The sequence below is a fragment of the Nothoprocta perdicaria genome, unplaced genomic scaffold (assembly GCF_003342845.1).
Source record: "Nothoprocta perdicaria isolate Ctin4 unplaced genomic scaffold, notPer1 scaffold_90, whole genome shotgun sequence".
Classification (NCBI taxonomy): Eukaryota; Metazoa; Chordata; class Aves; order Tinamiformes; family Tinamidae; genus Nothoprocta; species Nothoprocta perdicaria.
Window position 1 is genome coordinate 1,982,454 of NW_020456199.1, and position 10,385 is coordinate 1,992,838.

Here is a 10,385-nt window from a genome sequence, read left to right on the forward strand (position 1 = left end):
ACAGCCAGTGAAATACAGATGCATCACAGTGAGATAATCTACAAAGTCAAATACCCTCCAGTACTGTAGGGCAGCAGGTGTCTCTAAAGGTAGAAATATCAGAAGAAAGGCTATAAAAGGGATTGTAATTGTACACCCCAAACTTTGTACACCCCAAAACTGTGCAACAGGTTTTCCAACAGGATCCCCAAAGGAGCAGTTGGGGCCACAAAATAGAAATAGCATCCAGCTACATGGCTCTAGGAGTCTGCTGAAAAACATTCCCAGGAGATGGGAGAATGGGAGAATTCCCAGCAATGGAGAAGGTTTTACAGCAGGCTGATGCTATGTCTGCCATTACAAAGCCAAGTTTTCTGGTGCCAGGCAATCCCATCCCAAGCAATATTTCTGTCTTTTTTTTTTTTTTAATTGTTGCCGTGTCTAAGGAGCAGGATTTATCCCTCCTAAGCTTATTATGATTTTGCTGTGCAGTGCTGATTATTCATAGTTCAAACCTGCACCATTTTTTGAAGTGCGAGTTAGTTTCAGACTCTTTAACAGCCAGGTTTACTTTATTATGTGATAGGGGAAAATTTGTACTGCATGTGTGCATAACTGCATGCAACTGATGTGTGCATAATTTCCGAAAAATTGTGTTAATGTATTGTGTTAATAGCCAGTTAAGTTTCAGACTTTTTTGGCAAAACATCTTCTATTTGCTGAAACCATGCTTGGGGACAAAATGAGGATCTGAATGAGAACAAGTGATTAAGTAAGAACATTTTTACTCAGTGTTATTACCTCCTGGAAAGAATAGAGAAAAATTTTGTCCACTCAGAGACTTTTTTTCTTTTTCTTTTTCTTTTTTTTTCCGCACTGCTTCACAATTTAGCATTTTAGGACAATTCAATATCATTGTTGTCTTTTGTTTATCAGAACAAATAGTTAAGAAGAAACTTTAAGAGTGGAACTTTCCATTTTTTGAATAACGTATCTTGTTTTTTAATTTGGCCTGCTCTTGAGAATACTGTTTGAAGTACTCAAAAAAGTAAGCTAAAAGTGAACTTCCCCAGAGGTCTTCATCTGTTTTCAAGTGAACCTTTCTTTGCAATAATAAAAAAAACCACCATCACATTTGTTCTGTTTTGAATTCAAGTACTTGTCTCTGACCTTTGCTAAAACTTGTAAAATCACAAGGAGATAAGCATGAAAGAAATCATGTGCTGCTGGAGTACTTAAATTCCAGGGAAATGCACTGAAGTAGAAAGGGGATTAGTAGGAGACGGAGGGTGAGGCCAAGACATACTGTGTTGGTAGAACGAGGATTAGTAAGCAGACTGAAACAGGAAAGAAATTAGCACTGCTTATTTGGGGATAGGCAGAGCTGTGGAACATGCAGAGATAGAACAGGACCTGAGCAGAGCAGAGGTACCAGAAGTAGCAAGTAGTGGCAGTGCAGGGGGATTTGCAGTTTTGCTCTTCAGTGGGGCTAGCACTAGGAGCATTGCAGAGACACGGCAGGGGAAAATGCCAAGTACATGGTTGATAAATGCAGAAGAGAAAGGCATAAGAGGAAGAAAAAAWTAGATTGAAGTACTTAGAGGGGTGCCTTAGATGGTATTAGTGTTTGTGACGGTGAGGTAAATCAGCCTGGTAGCGGTACAATAGAACAGAAACTTAGAGAGGTCAACGCACAGGTAGAGCTGCAGGTGGCTAYGACCATGGAGAAAGGAAAGACGGGAGGTGTCTGTTGCCAGAGCGGCAACCCAAGCTAGACCACWGGGACAAGGAGCGGGCTGGGAGGATGGGGTGCCAGTCCGGTGGTTCGCTGCTACCCTCTCCCTCTTTCTCTTTCCCTTAGGCTAGCCGGAGGTGCGGCCTGTGCCAAGGCGGGAGACGCGGCGCGCTGACCCTGGCTCCGGGCAGCAGTGACCATGCCATTGCCCACGCTGCTTCTCCTCTTCCTGCCGCTGCTGTTGAGCCCCGCGGGAGCCCAGTTCCCTCGCCAGTGTGCCACGGCCGAGGCCCTGCGGAGCGGCGCGTGCTGCCCGGACTATTTCCCRGTGTTTGGGCCAGGCTCGGACCGCTGTGGCGTGGCCACAGGGAGAGGGCAGTGCGTGCCGGTGACGGCCGACTCGCGTCCCCACGGCCCGCAGTACATCCACGACGGGCGGGATGACCGCGAGCAGTGGCCCCTGCGCTTCTTCAACCAGACGTGCCGGTGCAGCGGCAACTTCTCCGGCTACAACTGCGGCTCGTGCCGCCCCGGCTGGAGCGGACCTACCTGCAGCCAGCCCACCAACATAGGTAAGGACGTCAGAAAGTGACCCTTGGCAGTGGTGGGTTGCAGCTCTGATATCCAGAAAACCAGTATACAAATATCTAGAAATATTGGAAATGGTCATGAAGTCCATTTATTCTGGACATGGATAAATGCTGAATATTGTCAGTAAATTGAAAAAGACAAAAGTGTTTGAGAATGTATCCCTTTTCCTTCAGCCGAAGTCAYTTGAATGAGTAAGATTTCAGTGTTTATTAGGGAAAGTTTAAATGTGTTATTGAAAGCCTACGAAATCCATAATCCCTTAAGTGAATGATGGATTATTTTGGCATGAGAAGCAGCAGGTAACTAGTATTAACAGATTGACTCTTGCAGAAAAAAAAGTCAGCACTCATTATTTTGACTAGATAAGTAATGCTACATACATGTTCCAGCAAAGATTAGCAAAGTAAGCATTAACAATTCAACATCTTTACACTGAATTTCTAAAAACCCACTTACTGGCGTGTGCTGAAAAGTCTTGGCACTTTATTCATCTGTTGAGCTCTCAGAAGCAGACTAGAAAGCAGAAAATACTACTCATGAATTGTATCAGATATGTCAGGTTTCACCCTCTGCTGACCCGTCCTGTTCTTGTTGACAATGGGTAGAACTCTGAAAAATACCAAGAAAGAAACTTGAATACACAGAAGATTATGAAGTAAATTCGAGGATCGGAAGAAGCAGTTTTAGCCAATTTCTGGGGCACACAAGATCACTTTTTATGACTCTCACTTACTAAATTCTTAACTACTCAAAAAAATGCTAAGGAAATTATGAAAATTTAAAAGCTAAGCTGCCTACACAAGGCAATATCAAGAGGCTATTTTCAGGACATTATGACTTAAAACAACAGTAACAACAACAAACCCACAGTGACGGCAGTCCTGCAACAAGACAAAGTCATACGAATCAAGACACAGAATTCCTGGGTGAAGTTCAGGCTTTTGGCAAGTGTTTCCCTTAACTACAGTGAATTCAAAATATCAACTTTGCTTTATATAATAAAATATAATTTGCTTTTATTCTTTGTGCTAATTCATGCTAGAGACCTGTTGCTTCTTGTAACAACAGAATCCATCATTTACCTGGCAGATTATGGCTTTGACAGTATTTTTGGTATTGATAATGAGTGCATGTTGAAGGATAGSTGTGAGAGTTTTCATCCATGGCTTAGCCTAATTTGGCTTGAAATCTTCCTCGTCCAGATGACAGAGTACTGTACTGGGACTAAGGTGCGATGGACTCTGTTCTTTTTTCATGTACATTGATATTTCAATAAGTTAGTTTCCTTCCTTGTTCATGACTTTCTCCATCTGTAAATTTTGAATGATGATATTGTAAAGCTGCTTAAGATGAGTAAGACGTGGCTACAGTTAATAATAACAGGTAATGTCTTTCAGGAGTGATGCTATTAAGCATGAAATTCGTAATTCACTAGTGAATTCGTCATTTCTATACAAGGATTCAAGCAGTAGCACTCTTTTACGAATGTCTTCACTGAACTGTCAAGGATATAGTTTGTTTTTAGATATAGATTGATATATGATATTCTTTTCTTCTTAAAGTGTTACCTCAGGAAACATTAAGTATCTTAAACAAACTTCTACAGGATTTCTGTGACCAAGAGCCATTCTTTTTGATTACTTCCCTGAAAGGAAGAAAGGATAATCTGCAAAAAACTGAGTGTTAAAATCACTCAGGGTGTAGAGTTTTATTTTTATCCTGCTCATCCTTGCTGACAATAAATGACATTTTCTATTCTTACTCAGTTCTCAATGAATTGCCCCAATGAAACCTGGAAATGTGCCTGAGGAAAAAGAGACTCACTCAAAATTAATAGGAATAGATATACCAGATATCAGACTGGAGCAGCTATTGCTTTATTAACTTATTCTGTATCCTCACAGTCAGGAGGAATCTTTTGGACCTCAGCACAGAGGAAAGGAGGCGCTTTGTGAATGCCTTGCACCAAGCCAAGGTGACAGTTCACCCTGACATTGTTATAGCCACAAGGAGACGTGAGGAAATACTCGGACCAGATGGCAACACACCACAGTTTGAGAATATCACCATATATAACTACTTTGTGTGGTCCCATTATTATTCTGTGAGGAAGACTTTCCTTGGTTCAGGGCAGCAGAGTTTTGGAGTTGATTTCTCTCATGAGGGACCAGCTTTCGTCACTTGGCATAGGTACCACCTGTTGCAGCTGGAGAGAGATATGCAGGTAATGTTTGCATTAACATTGAACCATGTGTTCATATTGTGCTTCGTACAGTTAAAATATCTTTCTTCCCCGTATTCAAATAGAGAAAAAAAAATCAGGTCTTTCCAACGTTAAAATAATTTCTATTCAATTTCACTGTCTCATTAACTGTAATAAAATGAATAGAGTTGTTTTATGTCTTACACAGTCATTACTATAGACATGATAATCATAATATTTTAACTTTATATTATTTAATATAGTTAATAATAAAAAATATAAAAAGTTAATATTTTAACTTTTTAACTAATCATAATATTTTAATTGAAAGCATAAACCTAATCTAAGTCATCTTTAAAATTTGGAACACATTTTAAACATTTTCACAGAAAATAGTTAATTGGACTCTTGTCTAAGCTAGACCAATCAACTCAGGTTTTAAAGAAAAGTCATACAGATGTGGCTTGTGGATTCAGAATCACATTTTATTCACAGGTGTGACTGATCCAAGAAAAAAAAAAGTGATTTATGAAATTTTATTCTATAAACCAGCAGCTCCCCCTTCCATGTGTGGGTCTATTCATAAAATAAATGGATTACTTATTGACTGTCATTCAATTTAGAGAGAGTAAGTTTGGAAGACTGCAATTAAATATTCCTTGAAATCACTGAAGTATTTCCATTGCTTTTAATGGCATTAATTCCAGCTCAGACAGGGCAAATTCCCTTCAAAACCAAAATTTCCACAAACATTAAGAACATTTCTTTAAATGGAAGCCCTGAGGACTTCTAACTCTTTGTAGCTTAATAAATATTCCTGTTGATGTTAGTAAACTAGATAATTAGTTAATTTTTTTTGGCCAGCAAATCCTGGTTTGTAAACATTGGAAATCAGAAGATACTCCAGAATTGTTTAGTTACAACAATAATAATTTGAAGGGCCAATTTTCTTTTTCTTTATCATCTCATCTTTTCAGTCATTGAGCAACTGTCTTGCTAAATTAACCTGTGTGATACAAATGCTGCTGATATTGACTGGTGATAGAAAAAAAAAGGAAAAAATTTATATTAGTATTAAGTGATATGATATTATTAATGAGGGGAGTCCATCGCTCAGCTCAAGAGTTTGATTCTCACTTCTGCTGAATGGTCAAAGGCATAAAAATGAAAAACTACAAAGAACTTTTTTAACGGATTCCACATTTTTTTCTATACATTTGCTCCCCTCTGTGAGAAAAGACTCCATCTGATTCTTAATAGGATGTATTTAACTGTTTTTCAAAATCATTTCAGCAGTAAACTGAAATGGGGAAGGACCTATAACACCATGCTTATATGCTTTAGAATATGCTGCAGGACCCTACTTTTGGATTGCCCTACTGGAACTTTGCAACAGGGCAAAATACCTGTGATATCTGCTCTGATGACTTGATGGGAGCCAGAAGCAACTTTGATGTCTCTCTTATCAGTCAGAACTCCATCTTCTCTCAGTGGCGAGTGTTGTGTGAAAACATAGAAGACTATGACACATTGGGAACCATCTGCAACAGTAAGTATAACTGCTCACAGGTATTTAGGGAGAAGTTTTTTCTAATAATATGTAAGTATAGTACATTAGAACACAATGGTTCAAGCCAAAAAGTCTTAAAGTGGTCTTTAAATTTTCACATTTCAGTCTTCCAAGACAGGGCAAATTTTGATCCATCTTGTACCAAGGCACCATGCAGTCAAATATCTGATCTGAAATTTGCAGCAGAGGAAGAGCTAAAAACTTTGGCTTTCCTTCTTTAGCAATATCTATATATCTTTTGTGCCATAAATATTTAAATCTGGTAACRAGAGTTCTTAACTGAAGCTTAAGTTTTCTTCCAACCATTTATCACCTTTATGATATCTGCTCCAGAAGAGAGAAGATAACATCAGCTGTGTTAACTATGAGTAGCGGGTTTTGAATATGAAGAGCTCTGCTAGCAATATGAATGCTAGCAAAGAGCTCTAAGAACTAAAATTCCCAGGATACCCTCATATATTCATAATTGTCAAGCTTTAATTTAGTATCACCATGGAGATAGGGGGAAAAGCATGGTATTGAGTTAGCTGCCTACATAATCAACTATATTCCTGTATTCCTTTCCTTAGTTATACCAAAACTTTTGTCCAAGGTTTCATCAAACAATCACACTGGAAAACTACAGAAAATTTCCCAGACCACTTACATCAGATAGAATCTTAAGGCTCTGTGAGAAGCACTAGATGTTGTTTAAATCATTGCTTCAGTGGATCCAGCACACAGGACACTACCAAGATTCAGATTCTTTCTTAAAATCTKWMAGATTTTAAGAATCTTTCAGATTCTTGTTTGTGTTGACAAGGATCTGACCCGTCCTTTCAGTTTAAATGTCACCTCCAAGGGAGTTTTCTTCCAGACCTGTTATTTTGTATCACCATTATTTTCTCTCTTCTCTTTACCCCCAGGCACTGAGGGTGGTCCCATTCGAAGAAATCCTGCTGGAAATGTTGCCAGGCCTATGGTACAGCGTCTCCCAGAGCCTGAGGATGTGGCTTCATGTTTAGAAGTTGGTGTTTTTGACACTCCTCCTTTCTATTCCAATTCAACAGACAGTTTCCGTAACACAGTGGAAGGTAGGCATGGCAAACAAAAATATGTCTATAGTTTCAGATAAGCCAGGAGAGTAGGAGGGGTCAAACAAAATCAAGAATCTGGACCAACCTTTAAGTATACATGAAAATGTTGAATGCTTAGCATATTTGATAGGAGTTTGGCTTTATTTTTAATCACTTTCTTGTATGGACCCCTTTCCGAAAACTCTGGCCAGAGCTTGAAAACAGGAAAACCTTTTTGTGATGCTTCAGATCATGACCTCCCAACATCAGGATTCCCAGGGGTGGAGTGCTAGCAGAGTCAAATGTGCAATGAGAAAGCAGGACATACAAAACTTTATGAAGTGTCTTGACAGTAAAAATGGAGATGATATGTGTGGAAACATAATAGCTGGCCCCTCAGGATAGTGGGCAACGTCTTCACATTTATGCCAGCAGTTAGAAAATGCAGGCAGCTATTTCAGTTATGCTCAGAAAGATATATGTTTTAAGTATAAACCTTCACTTCCTGTTACGAGATGGCATATATTGGCCAGCATTGTGTTAGATCCCAGCAACCTTGCACTTAGCATTCTTAGCATTCTTCTGTAAAAACTTTTTTTTTTAATCTGAAAATTATGTGTGCTAGGGAAATAGCAGCCACATCTCTCAAATGCCAGTAGGCAGAAAATTAGCTACTCTGTTATGTTAAGCAGAGCAACGGAACATGACAGAACTGTGATTTTCTGTGTTCCTCTTTGTTTGCACATACAGGGTACAGTGATCCCTCAGGGAAATACGACCCAGCAGTGCGCAGTCTTCACAACTTGGCTCATCTTTTTCTGAATGGAACAGGAGGRCAAACTCACTTATCACCAAATGACCCCATATTTGTCCTCCTGCACACATTTACAGATGCTGTTTTTGACGAGTGGCTGAGAAGACATTCTGCTGGTAAGATGCTTGTGGACAGACAAGGAATGGGCAGCTCTTGGTGACTGCAGCGACAGGAAGTCAGCTACTTCTTGCGGGACAGCAAATTGGCCCTGAGTTTAGGAAGTAAGACTGGAATTTTAGTAAAGTTAGGAAGTTAGTAAAGTTACTAAAGACTGAATAATAACAAGTATCCTCCCTTCCTCAACCCACATAAACTGACAGCCATTTCCCAAGTAGCTTTTCATGAAGACACTCAGCTGGAAGTGCCAGGAATAAAGAAAACAGGATCTTCAAATTCATTGTGTCTGGTAGAGCACATAGAGTAGCTATAGGAGCTTCAGACACTTCATGGTCGTTTAGTCACTGCACAGACTAAGTATCTACATTTCTTCTTGTCTGGTGAGATTAAACACACATCCTTGCAGCTCATTCTGACCACTGTTGTGCCGTTTCCACATCCATTTAGAAGAAAGTCTCTGTTTCTGTTTGTATTTTTTTGACATGGTAAAGAAAGAGGGAGGGATGGGCTTCTGCACTGTCTTCACAAAGCAGGGATTGTGCTCCTCTTAGGAGAGTCCAGCCCATCCCCCTATGATAGCAGTTGTTGCTGTTGTGGTATAACAGCTTCTTTGCATAGTTTCCATAACCTGCAGCATGGATGCACAAACCATCAGAGAGGCAATTGTATCCTCGTACAGTATTTAAGTGATTTGTCACAAGCTTTTGCCTCATCTTACGAAAATGGATTCTTTTTTTTCTTTTTTTTTTTTTTTGCTTCAGCTGACTCTCTTCTGATTCACCATAAAATTACAAAAAAATTCCACTGGAGTTCTAATCAGCTGCCCTCCTGAACAGCATGAGAGAAGACTTCATCACTGCTGTAAAATAATAAAGCCAAATGACCAGATGACTGGGAAAAAAAAAAAGAAAAAAAAAAAAAAAGTATATAGAGTTCTCCATATATGCATTTTTCCTTTTCCTTTTCTACACACAGGAAGAAAATCCAACACAGACCAAAATTTTTTAAACTAACTTGATTTTTTCTTTTGTTGTTTTTGAAAAACAGAAGCATCCCTAGTGAGTCTAGCTTTCAGAAAGTGCTGAGCTCCCCATTCTGGATTTTTCCACACTGGAGAATTAATCCATATCTTTGCAGGATTTTTCAAAGATCCTTTCTGAGTGGGTTACAAATGTTAAAACACAGTGGCTCAAAATTGTGGCTCATTGTTGGAAAAGAAACCTTAAAAAAAGAAAAATGAATGAATTTGATTATATTTATTTACAGAAGTGTGATTTGTCTTTCCAATTTAGATATCTCAACATACCCATTGGAGAATGCCCCTATCGGACATAACCGGCAGTATAACATGGTACCTTTTTGGCCTCCAGTTACCAATGATGAAATGTTCGTTACTGCACCAGAAAACCTGGGTTACAGCTATGAAGTTGAGTGGCCAGGTAAAATGTCAAACCTAGATAGATCTCTTGATATGTCATCATTCTTTTTACCCTTTACACTTTTATTTCATTTAGTAAACATAATTGCAATTTCTCTAACAAAATTTGATGCCTTTTTTAATGCCTTTTTCTCTTTTTCTGGTTTGTTTTTCAAGTCACTTGTAATTGAGATTTTGTATTAGGGAGAGTGCAAATCCCTTGGAAACCAGGTAGAATAAGAACAGTCAGGGCACACTTCTATATTGTAAAAATAGCGATTGAAATTTTCTCTTGTTTTGAAACAAATATTATCCATCAAAAACTCCTGCTGACTTTACTTCATGACTCACTGAATAATGTCAGTTTTGCTTGATATTTGATTTGTCCCTGCACTGTTTCCTTGTGTTTGATGTTTACCTTCAGTAAGTTTTCCTCATATTTTCTGTCCTGTAGGTCGGGCTCTCCGTGTCACAGAGATGATAACTATTGCAATAGTCACTGCACTGGTTCTCGTTGCAGTAATTTTTGCTGCTGCTGCATGTATTGTACGTGCCAAGAGAAATAAAGATGAGCTGCATCAGCCTCTCCTCACTGACCAATATCAACACTATTCAGATGACTATGATGGCATACCAACGCCAAGCCAGTCTGTTGTTTGAAGTAATGGCTTTTTTTTTTTTTTTTTTTTTTTGCATCTAACTGAAGCTGTGTATTTTGCTGTATTTTATAAATGGTGGTCACCCATCTGCTTTAAAATAAAGAGCATAAACAGCATCTGTCTTGATATAGTTACTTCAAGTTTCACCTTTTCTTATTCATATCCCTGCAAATTTTGGCAAAATTTAGTTACTTGCTGACCGTCAAAGACTTTTGGCTTTACTAGCCTTTATACTCCAGCATTCT

At 38.9% G+C, this 10,385-nt stretch overlaps 1 protein-coding gene across 1 annotated transcript; it reads left to right on the forward strand.

Moving 5' to 3' along the window:
• Positions 1-1,910: 1,910 nt before the first annotated feature.
• Positions 1,911-10,150, forward strand: TYRP1 (tyrosinase related protein 1). The gene is made up of 7 exons (XM_026052734.1): positions 1,911-2,286; positions 4,210-4,529; positions 5,853-6,057; positions 6,984-7,151; positions 7,884-8,063; positions 9,357-9,503; positions 9,936-10,150. The coding sequence occupies exons 1-7, from the start codon at positions 1,914-1,916 to the stop codon at positions 10,139-10,141; spliced, it is 1,599 nt and encodes a 532-aa protein (XP_025908519.1). The 5' UTR covers positions 1,911-1,913; the 3' UTR covers positions 10,142-10,150.
• The last annotated feature ends 235 nt before the right edge of the window (positions 10,151-10,385 follow it).